General features: G+C 38.7%; 3 protein-coding genes across 3 annotated transcripts in view; 2 read left to right on the top strand and 1 right to left on the bottom strand.

Annotated features, from left to right (window-relative positions):
• The window catches only part of LOC139947498 (thyrostimulin alpha-2 subunit-like), a 47,007-nt gene extending 43,152 nt beyond the window's left edge, over positions 1–3,855 (bottom strand). Inside the window, exon 1 of the mRNA XM_071945441.1 lies at positions 3,747–3,855. The gene's annotated coding sequence lies outside the window, so the exon portion shown is untranslated. The remainder of the gene's footprint in view (positions 1–3,746) is intronic.
• LOC139947528 (glycoprotein hormone beta-5-like) lies at positions 1,639–14,553 on the top strand. Its single transcript, XM_071945470.1, has 3 exons — positions 1,639–2,113; positions 8,318–8,541; positions 11,544–14,553. Exons 2-3 carry the CDS (start codon positions 8,338–8,340, stop codon positions 11,730–11,732), a joined length of 393 nt encoding a protein of 130 aa, XP_071801571.1. The 5' UTR covers positions 1,639–2,113; positions 8,318–8,337; the 3' UTR covers positions 11,733–14,553.
• A 5,669-nt stretch (positions 14,554–20,222) lies between these two features.
• LOC139944003 (glycoprotein hormone beta-5-like) lies at positions 20,223–23,375 on the top strand. The gene is made up of 3 exons (XM_071940933.1): positions 20,223–20,361; positions 22,166–22,418; positions 23,017–23,375. Exons 2-3 carry the CDS (start codon positions 22,182–22,184, stop codon positions 23,203–23,205), a joined length of 426 nt encoding a protein of 141 aa, XP_071797034.1. The 5' UTR covers positions 20,223–20,361; positions 22,166–22,181; the 3' UTR covers positions 23,206–23,375.
• The last annotated feature ends 4,246 nt before the right edge of the window (positions 23,376–27,621 follow it).

Genomic DNA, 27,621 nt, shown 5'->3' with positions numbered 1-27,621 from the left:
ATGGATAAACATTGTTTTCGAAAATTCCAACCTATAGTGCATAGGATTAGAGAAAGGACTGAGTTTCTTAAAGTAATGTAAAGTCCAACAATGGACGCTACATTCACTTTTTCAAATTAGTCTGTTTTTTCTATTTCTGTTCTCACAACGATGCAGATAGAGCTCAAATATTCACACAAAAAATCCCCCATGCAAAGATTCTTATGGTAAAACAATACTGTGAGATGTAAAATTCCCGTCTTTATTTGATTGCAATATTCCAATAAAAGTCTTTGTTACTCGAGGCAAAGCATGGCGCGCCGTCGATAATGACAAGATAGCATGCCGTACTCGCTTCAGGTTAAAAAACAAGCAGACAAATTACTTTGATTGCCTCGAATCATCTCCAAAATGAAGCACTATGGTGACGTTTGACGGACACTGACGCAAATCAGTAATTATAATGAGGCAGCACTTTTAATTGTACAGAGGTAAGGATACCAGACGAATAATACAGCGTTGAGCAAGTGTCAATGCTTAAAGGGGCACTAGGTACTTTCAAGATAGTAAAAGCATACACATCGTATAGTGTCAGCTGGAAATCTTATCAATAATCAAGTTAAGTTCACAGATTACTTGATTGCCTTGGGAACCGAGCAAATGAAGCACTATGGTGACATGTGACTGGCAGTGAAGCAAATCAGTAATTATAATGAGTCGGCAGTTTTAATTGTACAGAAGATATAGACTTATAGAGGTACAGAAACCAGACGCATAATACAGCGTTCGGAAAGGGTCGATACTTAAAGGGGCAGTAGGAACTTTCAAAAATACAATCCTACACATTGAGTAGTGTTATCAGGAGATCTTTTCAATACACGTTTCTTCTCATTAGTAAAAGTTAATCACAAATCACAACACACAGACAGAGCACAGCAGCCTCGCGGTGCCTCGCGGATTTCCAAAAAAATGATATTCATAATCTTAGCAATACTCATATTTTTCACCATCCAATGAGCAGAAAATAACATCAATAATTTGGTCTAGTTTATAAGTTTTTCCCCCATGGTGACGATCTGTGTGTAACTGAGTGTCAAGATAACAAGCAATACGCATTTTGTTAATTTTGAAATAAAACCACATCTGATAGTGACTATAGTTACTGCCATATCTACGTACAAAACAAAACAAATCAGAGTGATAGCTTTGAGTAATTCCAAACACGTTAAACCAATATAATTGATAACGTTACCAAATCCGTTATCAAAAGTTCGGTACCGGTTGCGGGGGGGGGGGGGGGGGCAGCGAGTCGTGTGCGTATGCACAAACCGCTCGGTCAACATTTACATTTGGCGGTATACACGAGTAGTCATTGAGCGTCACGTGATAGTGACACTTGATTGTTGAGGCATCACGTAGTGGGGGCAGGTACGTGATTTCAACGGCAGTCAAAGAGAGGAGACACGATATTTTCATTATCGGCTTAGACGAATTTATCATTTTTTTGGTGTTTGCTGAGTCCTGACTGACGATCGACTCAACCGGGCAAAAGCACTTCCGGGGGATACTGATGACAATAAGCACACACAGGGACAGGGATTATGAAAGGCAGATTCAAGCCTTAATAAATAACCTGCGTTTTTCATACATTTGATAAGTAGTACAAAAAGGGGCGGTCAGTTGTATAGTTGCTATGAACACCACACACGTACAAGTGCGCTCTTCTGGTAGAACCAAAACTCGTGTGACAACACATTATTGACTGCGCGTGAGATTAGACTCGTCGACATCTCGTCCAAAGCTAAAACACATTGTGGGCAGGTCGAACTCAAAAGACACACCTTCTCCGCGCCAGTATGTCATGTGTTCAACCCACGCGCACGCAGCCTGCGTACTGAGTAGCCCCCAAGGAGGTGCACTTCTTTTTTAATTCCTGTATTACAAGACGATATACACAGTAAAACTTCGTGCATGATACAACACCCGCATTGCGCAACTGTTTAATGAACTTTACCCGTGTGGCGGCTATTTTTTTATTTGTGAGAAGTGCATCGGGCCCAAACGGTATAGAAAGACAAGCGACTGAAGGTAGCACCGTACTCCATTGTCATATGCGGCATCGTTAAGTCTTAAGGTAAGTGTATTGTTCAGAATCATATTCTCACATTCCCCAGTATAATTTTGCGTTGTTTCGGTACTTGTTTTACTACAAAATATTGTTAAAGCAGTTGTCTGATATTTAAAAGGAACTCAGATGGCATGACAATTGTTAAATTAATATTTAGCACTGAGATGGAAGAGGAAAATCTCATCGTCAAAATGGCGGTGTGGAACAGAATCTGAAAGCTGTCACTCTTTGATCCTTGTGGAATTCATCAGAGGTGAAGCTTGTCATTGGACAAATCACATGCGTGAGTTATTCAGGTCATTATGAATATTAATGACGCTACTTCTTGGTATAAATTAAGCTGGATAAATTCTCGAAATGCTGTGAATTTGACATTTTATTGCATATTTCTTGATTATGTTCATCATGGCTGTTAAAATGGTTAACATTAAACATGAGCTTGGGTTCGTTTAGAAAATAAATTCATGCCAATCTTCATGGAAAAATAATTCGCAAATATTACTCCAAAAAGTAGGCCTTAATGCAAATACTATGTAGGAAACTCTCTGTACAGGAGCAAGGTTTTGTTTTTGTTTTTATCCTAAGCACAGCCTTAGATTTTCTTCACACCATACAGTTTATGATTACTGACGTAGTGGAGATGAAGATGCAGTAATTAAACGCATCCGTACAACAGCACTATGGAACAGTGTTTAAAGATTCTTGTTTCATTTTACCGACTTGTGTATTATAGAATACAGAAGTTGACGTTACGACGATACGAGGTTCCTCCGTTGTGTATGCTCTTTTATTGCTACGTTGTTTGAACTGGGCAGCCCGAGCAGCCTTTTATTTCAGTTTCGAACGCAAACAATGACATTATTTTAAAACTGATCGATAACCATTCAGAGGATGAGTTTTAACATGAAAGGAAACATTTATAGCAAAGATTTCAAAACTATTTGCAACGATGGGTTTCCTCTTTGCACCCTAAAGGCATGCCACAACAAGGTAGTTTTTCAGGCATTTGCAACCAACTGCATCGCATGCACCGTACACTAAAATGTGAATTCATTTTCTGTTTTGTGACTTAGCCGTAACTCTAGTTAACCCTTTTTGTGGTCTTCATCAAAATTTCGCCACTTTTACATCAACAAAATTGCAGATTAAAAACTTCAATATGACTCTGTTGCCGTTAAGTATATATCATACAAAGCTGTCAGGATCTGGAAATAGAATTTACGATGTTCAAGTCAATGTGGTTTCCCAGCTTTTCTTTAATTTACCATCGACCATGCCATTCGCTTTATTATTTAGATATTAAGGATCTATGATTTGTATTGTTACCCGGAAGCAATCTAAAAGTTACCTTTGACCTATTGCAACCAATGATAAGTTCAAAGCTACGCATATTCCACGTGCACCACACAACATCAATTACCATGCATGCTGTCCGTAGAACTTTGTTCCTGCAAAAATCGTCACCACGATTTAATGGCGGTATTGCATGAAGATTTAGATATATCACTGTTAGGCCCTCATAAGGATTTTGTAATCGTTATCGATTATCAGCTATCAGTATCTTTGCAGATTACTGATCAGCACCAATATCACACCTCATTAAGCCACGCTATGTTTACACACACAAATAAAGACTTACCGAAAATAGCCAAGGTTGATCGTTTTGGTCTAATTATATCTCCAATCAAGTCAGCCACCACACCCAAAAAAAGATAAACTCCCGAAGTCGGATCAAACCCTACCTCTGTAGAGACAATCTTGTCTTAGAAACCCTGCAATGATTTGTGTACATGTTACCCATGCACAGGAACAGGTATTCAAATATTTGAGTGGTGCACCAACTGTCACCATTATGCAAATCCGAAATGAAATGTATGCCTACGCATTAGGGTTCTAATAAACCAAACATGGTGACGTCATAATCACTTGCTTCGCCTTTATTGGCGTTAGCCCATAAACTTCAGGAAGTTTGGGTCTACATATTTGAGGATTAAAATTCACGGGGATATAAAAATGTTCTTTGATTAAACAGTTGGTGTTGAAACTAATCATGACTTAGTGGTTAACGGTTTTGTTTAAAAAGTGGTTTCTTTTTCATCGTCAGAGAGCAGAACAATTTACTCACTCTTTGCAAAACGTGACCTCACCAAGGGTGTCCGAATGGTTAGCTCGAGAATGCTAGTGTATTCTCGCTGTTTGTTATTTCACAGCAAATGTTCGTCCCAATACCTGCAACCATATATACACCTCTTACTGCCATTTACATTAGTACAACAAACGCATACAAACACAAAACGCAGCTTGAAAGATAAAATACTTCTTGACCAAATGTAAACAATAATATATACATGAGTTGACACGTGTGGTATCTCCTTTACAGTTCGGGTTGTAAACATTCATTAACGATGAGATCTCTATTGTAGTATAAAATCCAAAAAGATAATTTGTTATTGCCATGCTAATGAGCAATGCCATTACTTGAATTTGACGGTTCTGTTATGACTATATATTAATGTCAATGAAATGTTGACAAACTAGTTGATCCAAATATCAAAGGTCTGAAATCACCCTCAAGTTCTAATTGTATGTTCTTCCACAACAAAGATTGTTTTTCCCGCCTTTTCTTTGAGTCTAGAGTTTCAAAAGTTGCATATCGTGATTGAGATCAGGCAAAATATTTGGTCTTACAATATCTCTATGGCAACTCAGTGTGGGAAAGCCTTAGGACCAGTATATATTATATTGCATGGTTCACAGTACAATCAGTATTTGTAAAACTCTGGTTTATGTATGGTTCGTAGTAGGACTATAAGAGCTGCGAGCAGTTCTCTTATTCGATTCAAGACTCTGCGAGACTGTTGTATGTGATACTCAAGAAAATATTTTGATGCGATAAAAATATCTTTATTTTGCGCACTCACGAGGATAGAGCACAGATGATAACGAAGACTTGTATGGACCATGGAGCTATAGTATACACAAAGATCCATGGTTGACAACAGAAATGGGTCAAAGCTTTTTGTTGTGTGGATGCCCCTAAAGGAGTGTCGAACGTCGGTTAATTTGGACTCAGTAGATCATCTGACAATGAATACTAGGCCAAAAAATACAAAAATAAAAATAAAATTTTCTATGAATCTGGGGCACACACGTTGTATATACGCTACAAGTCGGATTAGGCCTGAAGACATGCTGGAATAGCTGTTCGAAACGTCGAGGTTTATTTCACCTCCCTGTTAAGTGTAAGAGATAGTAACCCGTAACTGTCAACCTGCAAACGTGATTGTTCTTCAAGCAAGTCAGAATAATCTAGAGTGGTTTGCGCTGACCATTGTATTGATCTTAAGATGTATGCCATCGCTTGAAAAAGAGCTTGGTCAATCGTGTTTCAACTTGACGTTTCGATCAGCATACTCAGGAGAATTCTATACCAAATCTAATGATGATCGTTAGATGCAAAATTCAAAACACACTTCTTTATAGTTTCTATTTCTCTCAAGTTGGTCCAATGAACAAGGCTTGAAATATACATGGTGCATCCTTTGGGATTAACAGTTATTTATCACCTTCAAATATCGAACATTGAAGATAGTGTTGGAGAGCTGACTTTATAGTAGAAGACAATCTTTATGGTTGGTCTGATCAACCAATATAATGTACATGAAATAACAAACCTGTTAAAACTCGACGGGCTTAATCTCGAGTCAGGGGAAAATAGTGGGAAAACCATACACAACTTTCAGCTTGTAAATATACACACTGTCTTTGATTGAGGTTACGAAATAAACTGTTGCATTTTGTGTAGGTATTCAGATACAGTTTTAACAAAATACGAAATTCCGTATCTGTAAATTTAGAGGTCTTCTTTAAATGTCCTCGTTGAGTTGATGCTTTGAGCAATTTTTGCCTGAGTGGTTATCAGGCCACGAAGTCCGCCCTAGCCTTGTGGCCGTCTCACTCAAATCAATAAATCCGTTGATTCAGCCGCCAGTTCTCATTGATGTACACAGTGTACATTATATACAAAGGCGTTTCCATAATAACGTGGGAATCGTAACTTTGTGTGATCATCATGTGAATTAAGGGGGCGTTGGGATAGTGCCCTTAGGTAATTCGGGATTTGACAGTAACAAGATCAACAGGAAGAAATTACAGATGAAAACATTATGTTGAACACGCCCGCAACGGTTTTACGAACCCCCTTAATTGATTTCAGTTTGGGCAATGAACACTGACAACGGACTGTGCCTAGAAAGAAAAAAAAACCAAAACAGGTCTTATTTACATTTCATTGTCTGGTTATTTTCTTTCCATAGCGTCAGGTTGCCTGTATACTATTTGGTTGAAAGGTATTAAAGATGAAAATCAAATGCGATGGTACAAGGGGGTTATATTGGTCTTCTATTCAAGCCAGAACTTGATATGTCTTGATCTGAACACCTCAAACTATGCACTCCCGTCTGTGCGAAGCCTGTTATTCAACTCACTGTAGGCTGTTATTATTGTTGTTGAGAAATAGAAGTCGAGTTATTTTTTTTTTATCCACTTCAGGAACGGTTGCTTCAGACAACTGAGAATCTGTATTCAAGATCTATGATATGAAAATGTAATATTAGTTGAAACACAATGTTTGGGTATCCTGCCACACGCTGTCACCTGAGGGTCTTTGAGAAGGACTTTAATAACACGAGAAGAACTGAATTGAGATTTGAGCATAGGTGCTTATAATTCCCACTGTATTGACGCAGTGAATAGTCGCTGTATTTTCGTTTCAGGCCACTTCAGGGATACAAAAGCAAACGAGTCAATATTATTATCATTAATCAGTGGGACTCGGAAAAATATTGACATGTTGAAAGCCTTTCATTTTGCACTGAATATTATGTTTGTATTACGTGAAAGTTCACAGGCTGCATAGAACCACTGAACAAAACTACCTACAAAGTTTCCAACTGACATAAACAACAAAATGTTTGAGAAAGTTCGCCCCAAACAAGGCTAAAAAACAGACTGAATGATGGAGGGGAAAAATGAACCAGGCAAGGAGTTCCAAAGAGACTGTTGATTTCCTATCTCTAAATATTTTTTCGCACAAGACGATTTTGTCACAAGATATTGTTTTGTGACATTTTGCTCGACATCAATGTTTTCCTCCAAACAGCGATTTGAAACGGATCATGACGACTATTATGATGGGCAACACATTATGTTACAGTCATATCAAATGGAAACTTATTATATGTGAAAAATAACTCAGGGGAGTTGAAGGTAGGAATTGATATTCCTCGTAAAACGGTTTAGGATTGAAGGAAACATGAACAGGCAAGGAGTTCCAAAGAGGTTGACGATTTCCTATCTCTAAATATTTTGTCCCACGAGACGATTTTGTCACAAGATATTATGTTGGCATTTACCTCAATAGACATTATGGAATGGGTTTCCTTAATCTCTACATTTGAAAATGGATCATGATGACTATCTTGAAGGGCAAAACATTGGCCTCAAACCTAGAATTCACTTTGGATTCATCTAATGGGCATCCTTCGCGCCAAAAACAAGAAACAAGGTCAGATCATCAGCAAATTTTCGATGCCCGAACGAGCAACATTCGAGCTTTCGTTTTAGGCTCGAGCCTTTGTGATCTCCCGGGCTCGCTTGACTGATGTGCAGAGGTAGCTTTGCCAGCCTTGCCATCCCCTGTTCCAAGGACCTCAGTTTGCGAAAGAAACCTCTTCAGAAAGACGAGGATAAACAACTTGGTTCATTCATGAAGATGTGAGCCGCTGACTTGCCCCGACTGATCAATTATTAATCGTCACATCCCAGAGAAGCACATGGGGGACAGATCCAGTAGGTTTTTCTTGTTCGAGGACATGTTTTTGCTCACGAACTAAGTTATAGACCCCCTTCATGTGACGTCACTCTTTAAAAAAAGCGCCCTCATTGAGGCAAAAAAACGCCCTCACTGTCACTGTGTAAAAATAAAAATGCCAAACTGTTGTTTTTCACAATCTCATAAAAATACTCAATTGTTCGAGTGTGTTTAGAGCATAAACAACTCTACAGGAAGATAAGGAGTCATTCCCGAGCAGCAACATTTTGAGTGATTTGATGGCAATGTGCTCTTAAAATTAACAAAGGTGGTCGATAATTGTTGTTACAGTGACACTAATTCTTTGTGTTTTTATTGCTTTCATCTCCCTACTCCAGATACAGAACAATCTAAACACATGATGGCAACCCGAAGGTTAACAGCGGTACAGAACCTAGCAATATTTGGCTTTGTGGTGTTGGTATTGAGCGCTACATTGTGCACATCTCAGGGATTGTCATGTTTACCTCGTCAGTACATCAAGTATGATGCGGTCAAACCAGGATGCAGAACGCAACGGATCACTATTTATGGCTGTTTTGGACGCTGTCATACGTCTGAGGTGAATATATAATATTCTAATCAAAGTCCATTTTCGAAACCAAGGTTTTGACTTCAGGCTACGGCTTTGCCTCCGTGTGGAATGTGGAAATCGTACACCTTAGGTATTAGAGTTCAGCAAGGCGGATGGAGCCGAAGCTAGAGCCGAAGAAAAAAACAGTGGTTTCGATAACGGCCAAATTCACTGATTCTTTTGGAGGGGCGTGGACTTAGGAGGGTAGATGCCAAAACTGTATTATGTACACTGTGCCCTTACTGGTGAAAATTGTGTGGAGGGAGGGGGGTTCCAACATAAAACACCAGAAGTAGGCCTACTCGCTAATAAAATGATACTGTCAACAAATAAATATAAACAAACCCATCTTGAAAACAACTGGAAACAACTAAATCAATTGTTGCTTATTGTGTCGCTGAGGCATGTGAGTAACTATCATGAAAGAAGAAGAGAAGAGAAAACAGGGCAAGAACAAAAGAGTACAAGATATTATTCCTATACTTTTGTACACAGGACGAAGTATAAAAGAGGAAAATCAAAAACCCCAAATCTCACATGCCTATAGTCACTGAACAAAATGGGATTTGAAATCTTCAGCGTTTTTGTGTTGTTGTGAAACAAATTTGCTATCAGGGCTAGATGTATGGTTAAAATCCCTCTATACATGATTGGCCATGAGTCTTTTCCTCATCCACGTTTCGTTTACCCCTTTAAAAACCAAATCATCCATTCCAATTTGTGGGTTTCGCTGGAGATTTTCCCCAAACAAATTAAATGCATGTCCAAGATTATGATGTAAGGACTCCCAGTTACAGTTATTTATCGTATACGTTAATTAGCAATTCGTAATGCATTCCTGAGAGATGACAATCTTATCCACATAAACCTTTGGTCATCTTTTTGAAGAATCATTCAAATTCATCTCGAAACCGGGATTAAATTGTGAGATTTATATGGGTCATTTTCTATTGGAAATATGAAATTGCTATTAATATACATATACATATTGTTTAATATGAAACGCCGCGACAGCCAAAATGCTTGTCTTTATATTGGCAACGGTAATGTTACAAGATGCAGATTTGCTGGAAAAATCACAATGCTTTTATAATTGACAAGGGGTCGATTTCACAAAGATAATCCTAACTTAGGACTTGTCCTAAGACTCTTAAGGAGTTATTAAAAACCTTAGGCTAGTCCTAAGTTAGGATGAGTAACTCGTCCTAACTCACGATTTGATCAGTTTATGTTGAACATGCTTTACGGCATTGCACCATTTAAAAAAAAAAAAAAAAAAAAAAAATCCTGATCTTGTTTTTAAAAGATCAAATCACAATTGACTGCTGCAGGGTATAGGCCTGGTCCCAATACGACGAAATTTCAATTTCTCTCAGTCTGTGTTATTGAGGTTCAATAAAAAAAACTTAGGGCCAACGGGTTATGACAAAAAACATGATCAAATTACATAAAGAAGACACTTTACTATTAACCGAAAACAAGTAAAAACACTTCGAGCATCAATATTAATGCGGATGTATCCGGGAAACGTCGTTTATCATAAATGGCTACTTGTGTCTCTATACTGCCATAGCCTGCAAATCCTATATCAGGTTACGTTAAAAGCGTACCATGGTGCATTACAAGGAACCTCAGTCGACACACACACACACTTACATCATCAGCATGATCTATTTTTAAACTAAATTTAGACGAGAAAGAAGCTTTTATTTTTTACAAAATATGGACAGCTCGCGCTTTAGGGCATGCATTTATACATAACATGTTGCTTTTTATACACACTTCCGATCTTGCCTACAATCGAGTAAAGTGACACTAATACATGAAAACGCCTTGGTGAGCACAAACTCTTTTCTCATAAAGACGATCTGAGCATAATGATCGAACCAATACTACGGTAGCACCATGTGTGCATCTCTTTTGAGTATCACATGGTGCTTACAGAAACCTCACCTAATTATACTCCTTCTTCTACACCACAAACTCAAAATAGCACAGACTAAAGGACAAATGGCATGAGTCAACCAGTAGACGACTTTTTAAAATATTAAAAACGCCACCAACATTATTCTCTATAAACCAGACCCGGATTCAGAGTCCCTGAGAACTGACCCTTTAAGGGTCAGTAGACCCGGAATCTGTGTCAAACTGACCCAACACGATCAAACTCAGACGCAGTGTCTGGGTGAAAAATGCCCATTCTTTACAAGTTTCCGGGTCAGACTGACCTCAAGCCCGACGGAATCCATAATCCGGGGCAAATCTGACCTGGAAATTTGTAAGTTTGAAGTTAAGTCAAACATAGCAGACAGAATCGATCAGAATGGAAACGCAAGTCCCTTTCTTCGTACAACATTAATGCATATCCACATTTAAAATCGATCAATCCCAGGCAACACATTTCTAACAAAAACAACATGATTTATTGATGTTTAAAGGAACACGTTGCCTTGGATCGGACGAGTTGGTCAAAACAAAAGCGTTTGTAACCGTTTTTTATAAAATGCATATGGTTGGAAAGATGTTTTAAAAGTAGAATACAATGATCCACACAAGTTTGCCTCGAAATTGCGTGGTTTTCCTTCTACTGTGCAAACTAACATGGTCGGCCATTTATGGGAGTCAAAATTTTGACCCCCATAAATGGCCGACGTGTTAGTCGACGAGGTAAAAGGAAAACCACGCAATTTCGAGGCATGTTTGTGTGGATCATTGTATTCTACTTTTACAACATCTTTCTACCCATATGCATTTTATAAAAAACGGTTACAAACGCTTTTCAAAGACCAACTCGACCGATCCAAGGCAACGTGTTCCTTTAAATGCTTCACTTAGGTCTAAAGAACCATTGCTGACATTTGACATTTTTTTACACTTAAAGTATATAGTTCATTGTGATCATGTGAGAAGGTTGAACCAACATCCTGTATTGACTTGCTGATAATCAAAATAAATATCTTTTTTCCCATTTTTATTTTGTCCAACCTCAGATACCGAAGTTGTTACCACCCTACAAAGAATCCAACCACGCCATGTGTTCCTACGGACAAACCGAAAGCAGAGTGATTCTTCTGGATGACTGTGACCCAGGAGTCGACCCCACTTTCCAATACGAGGATGCCCTGTCGTGTGCTTGTAAAAAATGTGAACCTTGGAATACATTCTGTCAGGGATTCTAAAAAATCGGAAAACCAAAATGTACACACACACAGGGAATAGTTTAAACGTGACGAGACGAGGTGGCATTGTCTCAACTTCAACTGCACACACGACGCTGTTTTGACGACCAGCAAGACATACTTATAATAATAGTCGGTCTGGGATGAAACTTTTCCCCCCTCTCCCCCATTAGATTAGCTTATTTCCTCTACACAATCTGCGCCCGTCCCTCCAGGAGGAAAAATGATCCTTCGATACCGTTCATTGTGGATTGACCACGGGGAGGTGTTGCCTTTCAGCTCGCTCAAACCTAAAAAGACATTAGGCTTATCAACTTTTGCCAGGGATACGGCAAGTCTGACTACTTCTCTGTATTCAGTTTGCAAAACTCCGTCGACAGCTCTTACAAGAGACCTTGCATTGCATTTCTTTGCTACCCCGGCCGACCGCCTAATATAGAAGGAGACTTGTGCATTATTCTTCTTTACGTAAACAAGTATTCTTGACGGTTTTGGAAGGGGTTGGGAATAACAAGACACGTAAGCATGACGCATGGGAGGAGCGTTGCTCTCGATGTAGCAGGGCCTGAGCTGAAACTACCCATGTCCCGGGCCCTTCATTTTGCTCACGTTGTCCACTGTTATGCCAACTCATTTGTGACCATTGGACACTCTTGTTCTTTTAGTAGGTTATATATCTTAAGTACCGACCCACAGGCGATATCCTGAATCATAATGACGTTGAGTTGCTGTAGTTTACAGTTATTATTTTTGTTTACTGCGAAATGAGGGCAAGGCTGTCCGACTTGTTTAAAGTCAAACTCCGCATCCAGAAAAACAAAACAAAGAATTATAAACTGGGTTAACAATATCCTATTAAATCAAGTATAATGTGCAATTTTCTTCTTTGTCTGACATGCGCATACCATCTTGAGCATTTTGCTCCATATAAGGGCTTAATTTATATGAAATGTCAATATAAATACATACCTAGTAAATAATTACAATATTAGATAGTTCGTGTACATACTGTACAGTTGTTAATGTATGAAACGACCAACCAAGTCCAATGTCCAGCTTGAAATTGAACGCGACAGTATGTTGAAACGCACAGATTTGATTGACCTTAAAAATATCCATATATCTTCACAAATAATTAATAATATTATCAACAAAATACAAGATGCTTGTCAATTTATTGCCGACTATTATATTAAACTGTGCATATTCATTGAAAGTAAAGTTTTTGACACACATGCTGCGTTCATGTGGGAAAGCTTTATTATGTTGTTTGGAAGATGGATGCTCTTAACGAGAAAATCAACAACACACTCCCGGGTCAGAATTGACCCGGATCCACGAGCCCCGGGGGACCTAACCCATTTCTGGGTCAGGCTGAACAAAACTGGTTTAACAATTTGGATTTTAACTTAGAATCTTTTTCATTTTGACCCCTTAATGGGTAACTTTGACACAGATTCCGACATATACTGACTGACCCACAAATGGGTCAGTCCCCAAGACCTGGGTCAATTCAGACCCAGGGTTTTGTACAGTGGAAGTACTCGTAAGGACTGTGCAGTGATACAAATACATTGGCTGGTACTCAAGTTTTCAAAAGCATTTCATTGCATTATACAAACAGAGTTATAAAGACCGAGCCCTCAGAGTAAGGTTTTTGCTGTTTTATGCAATTCTGTTGGAAAACATGAAACAGTGTAATATTCACACCGCACTTCTTAACAAAAGCGCGTTGAGTTTAATATTTTTCGTCTTAATGCCGTTACAAACCTTTACGTTAGGAGAGCCCTTCAAACCAGGAGACACCCCCAATAACCTCGCATACATTGCATCCAATTAATACTGAATATATATTATTCATTTGTCGTTACAAACCAGTAAGTTCAAATTGTCAAAGCGTCTAAAACCGGTCATCGTCACGTACTATTAGATATGACCGACCAGAGAGGACGACTGACAGGCGAAAAGAAAGAAAGAAAAATAAAGTATGTTATGCGTAAAAAAAGAACGATTTAATGTTAATCTATAACGAAAAACCTATTTATTTGCACGTGCCTTTGATGCCTTAAGAGGTATTCTCGTTGTGTATGGGTTTTGATGTGATGTCCCCCTTGCTGGGGGCGTTTTTAACTTATGAATATAACTTAATAATATAAAGATCCCGGCTGTATTATAAAAGGCTTAAGGTGTTCTCAGACGTTGTGCTGTTATTATAGAAGTAACTTATATTATGTAACTTATAGAAGAGTGGATATTTTAGTGTACAAGGAAAAAACGTGCAATTTTAACAGTTGTTTACAATGCATTATTAGCTGGCCTGTTGATGTGGTGGTATACAACATTCGCTTCTGTGACGGAGTGTTGCTGCCCGTTATGGGTTAGTTGATTTTACTTGATGTTGCGAGTTTTACAGCATTTTGAAATAAAGATCAGGATGACTTTTGACTTATATAATCCTCAGGATAAAATACTACAATTTTTGATGGATCAACAAAACACATGTAGTGACATAAATTGTTGTCAATTATAGACGATTATTAACAGCAATAGATCTCTACTGTTGAATGTTCAAAATGTTTCTGTTAAAGCTGTAATTTCTGAAGATTTGAGACGAATAGTATAAAAGGACCCTGAGGAAAAAATATTATTTAACTCTTGTATAAAGTGCTCTAAAATCTAAATAAAATTACAATTTAACTAAGTGTAGTTCTATGCTCGTGTAGCAACGAGATTCTGAGTGCGAACTACGATACTGTGCATTAATTTTTGGTCAAGTTCGCACCGAAAATAAATGGTCTTTGCTTCATTAGACAAAAACTAACCTTGTGTCTAAATATTTGTCCCTTTTGTGCAATTTATTTGATGGTTCGTAAGTGGTTAGACATGTTAATGTCACCAGATTGATCAGGTGAAATAATAATATCACAAAATTATTGTGGATGCATATAACTCTTTGATTGTCCTCTGAAGGGTCCATCTAACAATTCCTAATAATAGTTAGGGGCACTGACTGCCTTACAAAGTTGTATATCTCAAATCTTTCAGTCCTCTAATATAATATGACGAAAATCGATTACTTTTGGTTTAAAATGAGACACAATTTCTTATTATTTATGTCGCTATGCTTGAGACTCGCTACCCAAAAGTTGTTATAGCTCAAAAGCTAGTATCACACATCGGGGGGGGGGGGGTAATAGAAGGCGAGTGAATGTCGTCGACTTCACTTGGGGCAGGGCATGGAAGAGGCAGGGGAGGGGCATGGAAGATTCAGGGGGTGGCCTGGAAGAGGTCGGGGATGGCCATGGAAGAGGCAAGGGCGGGCACGGAAGGGGCTAAGGGGCTGAACGGGCTGGTAGAGGGGCAGTGATGGATAGCGGAGGAGAAAGGGTGGGCAGGTGAGTTACAGGGGAGGGGCAGTGGATGTGTAGGTAAGGAGAAGGGAAGGGCAGGGGAGGGGGATGGTGGTGGTGGTGGGGGGGGGGGTGCATGCACAATGTCTGACATTCTAAAATGCGAATCAGTTTAGTATTTTCAAATTAGAGCACATTTCTTAACGGAAATCATTAGTGTGGTGTTAAGCATGAATGTATGTTAGAAGTACACATTTGTCTGTTAACGCCTAAAATACCAAAGCCTGTGATGTGTTGCACGCTGCAAAGGCGATGAAAAGAGGAATACATAATTATGTGAAAGTTCTACCCTCTCTTCGTTATGCCTTTCCAAAATCGTGAGATTACTCGGTGTTCAGTATTACTTAACAGAGGCAGTGATGGCGTGGAAGTTCACTAAGGGGAGGGAGGGAGAAAGAACTTAACTCAACTGTCTCGTCATGACCAAAGCAGGCATGTGACTAGGGTTTCTTTTCTATGCACTCTAAAACATCAGAGTCAGGGCTCAAGCTCCGAGGGGACCTGACCCAGTTCTGGGTCAGAATGACCCGAAAATTATTTTTATTTTACTTGGGTCTTATGTCAGTTTGACTTCTTTGGAGGTCATTCTGACACAGATTCCGGGTCGTATTGATTACAAAATGGGTCAAGCGCCACGGGACCCGGGCCTATTTCAGGTCGGTATACATGTTTAGAGTGTGAAGCCAAACACACTCAAGTATAACTCTTTGTCAATACCTGTACCCACATGGACCCGTTGTTTGGACGGACAAACACCCTTCCTTCAATTAGTGCCTCCCCCTCTTGCGGTCAAATCTAATTTCCGTGTACGAATTAATCCAAAATATTGGCGTAAACAGCTGCGCCAGTATAGAGGAGAACGTCTATTCTAAAAAGAAAAGAGCAATTACATCTCTCCTAATTGCCCAAAGGTGGACGACATGATACGCAATCGGACCCTTTGACCTTTTTTACTGGGTGTTTAGTTAACTCTATTAAACCATGTACGCAATATACGCTCCACCACAAGTGGGGCGGGATCTACAAAATCGCACACTTGCACGTTCTTGCACATTGTGCGTCAGAATCTGATACTGGCTTGGAACCAGCGTATTGATCGCTTGATTACCAACGGGCCCGGTTCATCATGTCCAACAATTCACCGACAACCCATGATGATTATGGTCAACAAGCGGGGTATGATTCACAACACGTCTGTGACACCGAATAACAGGTATCCCCCGTCACCGTCAAACTTTTTTCCTGCTCACTTTAAAATCTCTTGAAACTGCACAAATCGACGGGTTTTGAGGACCGCGTGGCTCTACATTGAGTGATTCGATGGGGGTGATACATTTAGATTTCACTTGTTGTCGATGGTGTTCAGTTTGAGTTTTAGAGGCACTGGACACCTTTGGTATTGTCAAAGACCAGTATTTTCACTTGGTGTATCTCAACATATGCATAAAATAACAAACCTGTGAAAATTTTCGCCCATTTGGTCGTCGAAGTTGCAAGAGAATAATAAAAAAAAAATGCCCTTGCTGCACAACTTTGTTTGCTTTCAGATGTATAATAAAAGGATTCAGCTGAAGTCTTTTATTATTTGAGTGAGAAATTATCTCAAAAACTACGTTACGTTTCTACGTCTCTCACAGTGTTTTATACTATCAAACGGCTTTCCATTGCTCTTTACCAAGTAAGTTTTTATATTAACAATTGTTTTTGAGTAATTACCAAATGTGTCAGTGCCTGGAAGAGTTTCATTCTAAAACTCTTTAGTCTACAAGCAGTGAAACCAATACCCTCTGTAAAAATTAGGAAACGTTCACAAAGTGCCGCCACATAAAACAAGATTTTCTCAGTGGAACCCGATTTTCTTAATACTTTCTTAAAAAGATAATCAACAATGTGCTTACAAAACTTTAGGTTGATACTATGATATTTTCACATCCTCATATTTCAACAAGTTCATCACCTGCTTTTAACTTCTGTCCAATGTCACGTAAAAGTCAGAACGAGTGTGTTTCTGGTAGTGGTCTCACTCACTTTCCCACTTTATACACCTGAGGTTTGTTGCTGTACCCAACGAAACGGGAACAGAAAGTCATGCATTAACGAAACTTAATGGATTGAACTTGTGTAACTCCCGTTTGGCAAACAGCAAGGTCTGAGACAGCTCTGCATTCAACCCGGAACAGTTTTACGTAGAAACATCCGAACCCAAGGTTGTGGGTTCGTATCCTACCAAGCCATGCGCAGTGCTGTCGTCTAGTATTTGAATCATTTGTTTTGCAATTCGTATCCATAGACGTTAACCAATGTTTGTAGTTTATTACCTGTTGCTAGCTTGGTGTTTAAAACCCATTGTGTGGGTTTGCCGAGTTCCCTTGACGGGAAGATGATCAAAACAAACAACCTAACGGACAAACAAACAATCCAGAAAAACCTCAGGAAAAACGAAACCCCAAGACAAATCCTAGACAAAAATAAACCATGCACACCTTCATGTCAACTTCATGTCCGTCACCCCGTCCTACATTAAAAGGTTTACCAAACACGTTTAGCCATCATGGATCGATACTTTGTGGTAATTCAAGACCCACAAGCAGAAACTGTTCATGTCCTCTTGCGTTCTGAAGCGGTCTGGCAATTCGCTTCATCACCAAAGTGAAGTGGCAGCTACATCAGACAAGAATGAGCTCCTTGGCTCATTCTCTTTAAAGGTACTGGACACGTTCGGTAGTTGTCAAAGACCAGTATTCTCACGGCATAGGACAACAAACATGTGACAAGTTTGACTTAACCGGTCATCGAAGTTGCAAGAGAATAATGGAAGAAAAAACACCCTTGTTTGCACAGTATACTAGAAGGCTTCAGGCCTTAAGTATTTCACTATGAGAAATTACCTCTTTCTCAAAAACTACGTACAGAGGGAGCCGTTTCTCACAACTGTTTTTGTTACTATTAACAGCTCTCCTTTGCTTTTTACCAATTACGTGCTAACAATTATTTGGAGTAATTACCAATAGTGTCAAGTGCCTTTAAAACATCTTTTCCATTCATATAATGAATGCCTGGTTCTTCGTATCGATACTTATAATCGATTTCAATCGACCTTCTTATTTTTTATGTTAACCTCGCTGATTCTTAAAAAAGATAGTTCAACTGTAACATTTCAAGAAAGGTTAGAGAGCGACTTTCTTTTGATTTGTACACACTTTGCTTTCGTAAATGGTTCTTAATTGACGGACTGTATGAATGAGATTGACAAATAGATGGTAATAGGTCATATAATAAAGTGGATGTGTGTGTGTGGGGGGGGGGGTGCTCATGCCATATTTCATGACCGTACACAACAATTCTGAGTATGACTATGCGGTTTGTTTGGTCGGAAGGGAAACCTAGAATGTTTAGTACCTGCGATGCATGGTCAAAGGAGGGCGGGCTAACCCTTACAGGGACAGAGCTGTGTACTGAGAGCGTTGCAACAACTTCCCATTAGAAATAATTCTTCGTTAATTTTTTATTTATTTGCATTACTAGACACTAGACTGATCTTGTTGGGTTGCACTGCATTTTGGACCGCAAAATCGCCTCCCAGCAATCACGTGACCTAAGAAAACTGGGCCCTTCATGTCGCCACTCGGATGACGTCAAAAAATGCATAAGGTCTATCAGACCTGATGTTTTGACGTCATCACGCCGCCATCTTAGATGTAAATCGATGACGCAACTTTGGCAAACACACATCTATGACGCGCAGCGCAAATAGGATGGGCCAATGAGTGACCTCCTTTTGACCTCTATAGATGAGGGCGCTTTACTCAAATGACGGCTTGTGCATAAGGTATATACTGAAAGGGGAGACATGAGGCAGGTGTTCTGGATTGCTGGAAGGTGAAAGTAATTAGATATCGGCACGTCGCTCAGTGTTTAGATCAACTGAAATAATTGTACATGAAGCAATATCTCATTGTGTCATATGTTTCTCATTCTACATCAATACTAACACAACAACCTGTCTATTATCGCATTAGAGACATTTTGATCCCAAATAACATTTTGCAGGCATTTTAATTAGGCTACCTTACAAATCTAACATTTCAATATTTATTTGCCGTACTGATAAGGTCTGAAAAGGTGAAACAACAAATCCTGACAGATTTTAACTGGGAGATTGAATATATAATATTATGTTCTTCATTATAAAAGGAAAATTGATTTTCTTGTCTTCTTCCTTCCTTCTTTTTCTTAAAAAACTCCTCCTGCATTGATTGAAAATGAGAGAAATTTTTTTGAACTATAAAAAAATAATGTAATCCACTAACTTGCAAACCAATGACGTAATTTTCCTTTAGTTTCCCCGAACGAGCCACACACGATTTACTTGCATTTTTGTAGCTGCAAGCGTCAAACACATCGCTCCCAGCCTGTCAACTCTCTATATCATCTATCAATATGGTCTTCGGGCATGTGGGAGGCAGGGTTGCCATGGTAATGTATCACTTTGATGGGGAGAAAAGATTGCTTAAAGAACACGTCATTTCTGATAAACGAGTGGACCATCCCACATCGAGACGGATTAACTAACGTTCCAACGGCTTCATGAGTGTCTAATTTTCAAACCACAATGTCCTGCTCGACCCCACCAGAGGGAATATTAACGCAGTCATTTATCATTATTCATTCAAACTCTCTTGCCAGTGAGTTGTGAAGGAACAGTAATGATAGGCCGAGTTGCCACCTCGATTTTTTTGCACCCGGACAAAAAAAAACAAAAAAAACATAGACAACACCGACCTTTTCTTTAAATGAATCTGATTGCTGCTGCATATCATTACATTATAGCGGTGGTTCATGCTCATTGTTATTCACTATGAATATCTCTATGAGACGTTTTTTTGTATATCTGGGAGTATAATCTTCAAGTTTTGCAACTCTTCTCCTGTGAGCTTGGGGCGATGGTAATCGCACGAATGACACCACGATACGGTCACTGGGGAACACTGCCTCCTCGCGTTATAATAAGAAGGCAATAGCTCGACGCTGTACACGCCCACAACTTAGATCACCGGCCGTGCTGCTGAAATAAATGAATGTATATATCACTTTTCTCCGCCATCTTAAGAATTTAGTGCGAATAACGTTTATATATGTAGTCAATTTGGATCGTTAAAAGACACGTCCGTCCTGCGCCAACGAGAACTTCTATTTCCTTCGGGTGCTAAAGCGGAACGGTAAGTTGATTTAATGAAATTTCAAATAGTGACCCCGGGTAATTTGAGAGATGAAATAAGGATATTTGTACCATTTCGGCATGAAATAATGGAGGGGTCTCTACTTCATTACAACACGGAATATGACAACACTAATCAACTTGTTGATATGGATCACGTATAGCCGGTGATGTCGCTGAGTGAGCCAACGGGTGCCATAGGGAAGCGTCTTTCTTGCGGCCTAACATCGGATTAACATGCCACACCGGAGGGCTAAGTTTTGCAAACTAACGATATTTTTTTCTTCACAATATTACTTGCAGTAACTGATGTTTATAATATATGTTCACGGTGAATTACGATGTTTAAATTGATTTATTCGACCATAGGTAAGGACTTCATTTTGGCGTGCGACTTTATGATAGGATACATTGCAAAAAATGTGTTTACAATGGTGTTATTTTAACACCCTTTAAAGGGTCTATGTAACTTCTGTAGGACAAAAAAACACAATGTCCACAGATTTACACTAAACTTACACAGTTTGAAGATAATGCCAGTAGAAAGCTTCCCTGAAAATATTACGTGCTGAGGTGCTGTTTTTTTGTGTGAAATGAGTAAAATAATGTCATGAAAATTATTTTCGTCTCATGAGACGAAAATTATTTTAATCACTACAAACAATCTGCATGACATTGTTTTACTCATTTCTCAAAAACTACAGCACCTCAGTAAGTCATACTTGAAGGGAAGCTTTCCATTATCATTATCTTCAAACCCTGTAAATTTAATGTAAATCTATGGACATTTTGAAAAGGTACCGAAATCCTTTAATGTAAATATTGATTTTTCTCTTGGGTATCTATAATTTAACAACACCCTTGATGCCAATTCTAACAGTGTACAATATTCGCAGTGTATAATGTATATAATTGCTGTGGTTTCAACCATTTTTACATTTCTGCTTATTTTCATTTTGTCAAATAATCTTTATAATTTTAAATATTTGTATATTGTCTACTAGCCATAATTGTTGAGGTTTTTATATGGAGCTGTCCAGCCGATGTAATTGCCTATTGAGGATGATTACAGTTTTTGAATTGAATTGAATTGAATTGAATTGAACTTGTTAATGGATGGGATTCTACCTCAGTTTGACACATCTGGTAATTTTGACGCAGATTTCGAGTGAGTCTGACCCAGAAATGTGTATGGCTCCTCTGCGACATGACATCTGAGTGAATTTTGACCAGGGAGATTTTAATGTAAACTTCATTTGGATTAATTACTAGTACACCAGTGGTGAAAAAGTTGCATGGGCTTCTTTATAATTATGATGAACCTGGTTAAACATTAATTTTACTTAAAAAACCAACAACAACTTAAAATGTTACAAGTCTGTCTTCTTATAGACAGTTATTATGGGCTCGATGGGCATGTTTTCTTGAAAGTAAAAAACGTTGAAATTTTTTATTTACATCGTATTTTGGTGTTTTCTTGGGTTCTAACTCCATTGCAGTTATGGTATTCACGAGTACCAAAACTCGCAATGGTATTAACCCCGACACGCAAGATAATTGAGTTCGTCTACATGTTGATTAAGTCAAAATGTGCATATAAGGAAGTAGTTGTTAAATTATATTTACACGAGACCTGTATACGATGCTCAACCCCAAACTGTACACACTTTTAAAGTTAGTCACTCGATGGTTCATATAGGTATAATCACTGTTCAGTCGCACTAAGTGTAGTTTTGGTTTGTGCATAATGACTTTCAAGAGAAACCTGTTACATGACAACTGAGTGTATTATGCCTCCATTACAGACATACACGTCGCACGATGTTCTTCAAGTTTCAAGCGAGGCACAGATGGACTGCCACGTTCCTGCCTCTCTTTGCATTGGCTCTCCTCATTGGCACCATCGTTGAGGGCGCTCGTTACCAAGAACAGAGCATGCCCTTTTTGGATGTAAGTTGCAGAGTTCGGGAGTACACAAAGTATGAGGCTAAGCTGCCCGGATGTATGGACGAAATAGTGCCGGCAAGAGGGTGCTATGGTCGCTGCCAGTCGTTTGAGGTGAGAAACAGCCACAAGGAATTATACAGTCCTGGTCATAATCATTTCATGAATATTAGATGATCTGCCGAATGAGGGAACTCATCAAATCTTCCCAGGAGATATCAACTGACAACAGCCAATCTCTCTCATACAAACATTGGTTTATGATTGCACAAATCAAAAACAACAATTTGTGGTCCACTCACAGGACGACAATAGTTCTAGTCATTGTGAAAACAGAGGTTTTCCTAGCTGAATCGAACCCAAGTACTGCAGTCTAACCACTTTAAAAATGTGACAAACTAAGACCCTTAGATCGAGTTCGTTGTCACGGTTAAAAAAAAACAAGGAGGGGCGCGGGCTAAATGTTCAGCTGCACCCTCTTTATCAACTATAATGAGCTTTCTCCAAAAGACGATCAGAGCATACTGATCGAAACGTCGAGTTGAAACCAACGGTTCTTTTCAGAACCAACCCAACTCAGTTAGAGATTATCATTACATGGTGTTACCACAAACCTTTCCATAACGTATTTCCACCATGCAAAGTTTCAAATCCTATACTTTCTACAATGAGCATAGTCAGTCATATTTGTTTTCTCAATTTTGTCTGGCAGGTTCCAGTTTTGCTACCGCCGCACAAAGCATCAAGTCACAAGATGTGCTTGGTCGAGGAAATAGAGCTTCGTAGTGTGGAGTTATCGGATTGCCTACCGGGAGTCAACAGGACCTTTGTCTATCAGAGTGCCGTACGATGCAGATGCAAAAAATGCATCGAGTCTAATACATTCTGTGCCCGAAATTGATTATAGAGAAAACAACTTTTGCTGTATGTATTACTGTGTATATATTTATTAAAACAAATTTTAAACTGGTTTTCGCATTGGTTTTAAAGACACTTGACACTATTGGTAATGGTCAAAAACTAGCCTGCACAGTTGGTATATCTCAACATGTGCTTAAAATAACAAACCTGTGGAAATTTGAACTCAATTGGTCGTCGAAGTTATTAAAGAAAGAAAAAGCACCCTTTTCGCACGAAGTTGTGTGCTTTCAGATGCTTGATTTCGAGACCTCAAGTTCTAAATCTGAGGTCTCGAAATCAAACTTGGGAAAACTACTTCTTTTTTCGAAAACTACGTCTCTTCAGAGGGAGCTGTTTCTCACAATGTTTTATACCATCAATCTCTCCCATACTCGTAATCAAGAAAGGTTTTATGATAATAATTGTTTTGAGTAATTACCAATAGTGTCCACTGTCTTTAAAGGGCTTACAAAATCAAACGTATTTAACAAACATTTTGTAGGTATAGTATATGAATCAATTTCAAATAATGCTATATGCGGCTACCCGCTGTTCTTGATTACAACATGTTACTGTGATTGCAACATGTTATTACGGCTGTTATTAACACAAAACAACAAAATGGCTTCACCGTGGCGCGGCAGTGATGACGTCATATGCAAAGGGGTCTTAGTGTTGCAAAACATTAACAACATTGGTGAAACATTAATATATTATACGTTTGGTTGAATTATAATTGTTGTAGTTATTTAAAGGCAGTGGATACTATTGGTAATTACTCAAAATAATTATTAGCATAAAACCTCACCGTGTAACGAGTAATGGGAAGAATATAAATAAAATAGTATAAAAAATTCTGAGAAACGGCTCCCTCTGAAGTGACGTAGTTTTCGAGAAAGAAGTAATTTTCCACGATTTTGATTTCTAGACCTCAGATTTAGAGTTTGAGGTCTCGAAATAAAGCATCTGGTAGCACACAACTTCGTGTGACAAGGGTGTTTTTTTCTTCTGATATTTATCTCGCAACTCCGACGACCAATTGAGCTCAGATTTTCACAGGTTTGTTATTTTATGCATATGTTGAGATACACCAAGTGGGAAGACTGGTCTTGGATAATTACCAATAGTGTCCAGCGTCTTTAGTGTGTAGCGGGTAGGCCTACACATAATTTAATTCCCGGATAGGTTGGTTTATGTAACAGAGAAGAACATGAATCATGCATAATAATGAGCTGGGTCAAATAACGTGTAGCCTATATAAATACAAACCGAAAGTAAAGTATGTTGCAAGATAAAACAAACATAGCTTAGGTTTAGTACCACACAGATTGAATCTAAAGAATACACCACTGCTCATGTATTGGAAATAATAATAAGGATCGATAACATGCCACACCGATACACTGAAAGTTACACTTACCCCCCCCCCCACCTCACCCCCAATGACGTATGGTGGCTTAACAATGTCATGTGACAAACATGTTGGTTCATGAATGGCTTTATTCCGTCTGCTTGACTGAGCTCAATTTGACTTAACTTGAAAACAAAAACACCACACTTTAGAACAATGATTGTTGCGTCTTTTTCCTTCTCGTGCATTTCTTTAGTATCATCATAGCAATTGTGCAAGGTATTTACCTTTCCATATTATGTTGCATGGATTTTATACAAACAGAATGAATTTGTTTAATGCATTAGTTTGAATTTAAAGCTGATAAAATGTACAAATGCACGTGTCATTTCTAGTGAACGTGGTAAAGTAAAATATATTTGTCATGTTTACCACAAGAAATATGCACACCATGCCACTACGAAACGAAGAAAAAAAGAAGAAAAAAAACACACCATTCGCAATCATTTGTTGTCACTTAGGTTTAAAGATCAAAATGTTAATAAAATTCAATGGCATTTATTAAACAGTAGATGGAAACTGTTGTCAAAATATGTGGGTTTCCATATTTTTGTACCACACCCCACAGGACTGTAAACACCATTAACCTTCATAAGTTAATGCAGTTTTGACAGTTATCCAGATTAACTTCCAGGAACAATGACATCATGAATTACAAGCTACTTTACAAGCCCAGAGTCAGATTGTGAAAATAGAATTAGCTATTGCAAACTGCCTAGCCAAAAGGACTTATGGTATAGTCAACAAATAGTTGATGGCCTGACGTTTCGACCTTAGCAGAGTCTTTCTCGAAGGCTAACAATTGCATTAATTTGTTTATGATTTAGCTACGAGAACCTGATGTCATTGTTTCAATCATGTTTGTCACAAATTGATATGCTTTCAACTTCAAGGATTGGATAGTAAACTAAGCAGGGTGTATTGTTGTAAATCCTATAACGTTAATTCCTAAGGAAGTCATGCCTCTCTGTGATAGCTTTATTTCAAAACTGACAAGCGGAAATTTAAACTCCATCACAAATGATGTGTACTCTTAGAGTGTGTTTGTTTAAGCATCTTAGGAGTAAGACCTGAATTTTCTATAATCCCCGGAATTTCCGTACGAACTAATCGAAAAAAAAAAATCAATTTGGGAGGGTTTCGACCAATCACCATTTATACACTTCTGCAATTGGTAAAGCCCATCTTAAAGGGCATCAACAGAGTGACCTGTATATCAACAACCCGTGGCCATCAGTTCAAACTGAAATAAAAACAAAGGTGTCTTCTTCTAATGCAAGTCCCGTCCACGCATAAACGACTTTGCGTGGTCAGTAATTGCACACTGACTCATTCATTTGACCCACGTGCCCAATTAGATTCCCGCCACTTTCAACTCAAGCAAAACCACTTGTTCACATCTGGCAGATGAGACTTTAAAGGCACTGGACACGACTATTTGTAATTACTCAACATAAAAACTAACTTGGTAGTACGAGCAGTTGCTTAGTATAAAACATTGTGAGAAAACGGCTCCCTCTGAAGTAACGTAGTTTTTGGGTAGAGGTAATTTCTCACCCAAATAAGAAAATACTTCAGCCGAAGACTTTCAAATATTATGCATCTGAAGCACACAAAGTTATAATGCAACAAGGGTGTTTCTTCTATCATTATTCTCTTGCAAATTCGATGACCAATGGAGCCCAAAATTTTCACAGGTTTGCTATTTTATGCAGTATGTTGGGATACTCCAAGTGAGAATACTGGGCTATTATGACCATTACCCAACTCGTCCTGTGCCTTCAAACTCGGCACAACCAAGTGTACACATCTGGCAGATGATACTTCAAAACTCAGTGTGATAAATAAACAATGAATCTCTCCTTTTAGGGGGCGGGAAATACGTGTCCAACTCTCGTCTGTTCGTAGTATGTGTAAACCGTAAAAGGTGAGAAAAAAGTAATGGTTGACTCTTGAATGACATTATCTGGAATGTCAACCCATTTCCCCCAGTGTGCGATTTTCGGTAGGAGTCTGAGTAACACGATAGCCTAAAGTGACACACACAATATGAATTATTCAATAATCTATTAAAACCTATACGCAGTTTTCAAAAATAGATTCGTAGTAAAAATTTCAGATGCGATCAATGAAGGGGTCGAACGAGTGTTCTGTTTACCGACATAAGACAATCGTGATAATAATTAATAACTGTACACATAACCTTAAGTTATTTATTTGACTAAGAAACTTGTCAATCATTCGACAAACTATTACCTTTATCACTAAACTACTCGTTTGGTTAAGATGGCAGTTTGGTCAAATTAATACGTCTGGTCAAAATCATCCGTCTGGTCAATGAACAAAACCGTCTAAACAGTAAAAGAAACACAGACTGGTCATCAGTTCCGGGTCTACAAAGATGTATGCAGACTCTGGTGTTACCTTGCCGCAATGACGGCTAAGGTCGTGTCATTAATAAAGTCTGCACACACCATACTTGGAACGGTTTGTACAGAATTCGTGTTTGGCCAAAAATTGCAACCCTTCAATAGTTGTTATGATGACAGAAAGTTTAAATTTTTGAAGAATGCCGTTCCTTATATAACTAGCTCAATGCACTTGGGCCATTATGTGTAAAAAGGGCGTGGCCTACAATAACATTACGTCACAAGTACGGACAGGATAAAGGCTGGTTTAATTAACATTACATTTTAAAGAAAAAGCGTGAAACCTGCCTTGCGCCCTCACTTGTTTTTATGACTACTTCTACTCTCAAGACTGGGCATCTGTCTTTATCCGTTATTCACGAGCCTCGAAGTGTGACGTCAGAATATATTCAGGGTTCTACTACTCTGGCGTGAGGAAGGTACTGAGGGCGCACTTTAATACTAGTGGCAGACAACCTGTGGATGCCACTTTAAGTCAAATGATTAAAGTGGTAAAGATATGGCGGTATGAATGTCAACACTTTCAAGATACAGACCGCACTCGCGTGGCGCCCTCTATTGATTTGTTCATAAAATT

Source organism: Asterias amurensis, chromosome 1 (assembly GCF_032118995.1).
Source record: "Asterias amurensis chromosome 1, ASM3211899v1".
NCBI classification, from domain to species: Eukaryota; Metazoa; Echinodermata; class Asteroidea; order Forcipulatida; family Asteriidae; genus Asterias; species Asterias amurensis.
The sequence above is the reverse complement of the archived record's forward strand: the minus strand, read 5'-3'. Positions and strand labels throughout refer to the sequence as shown.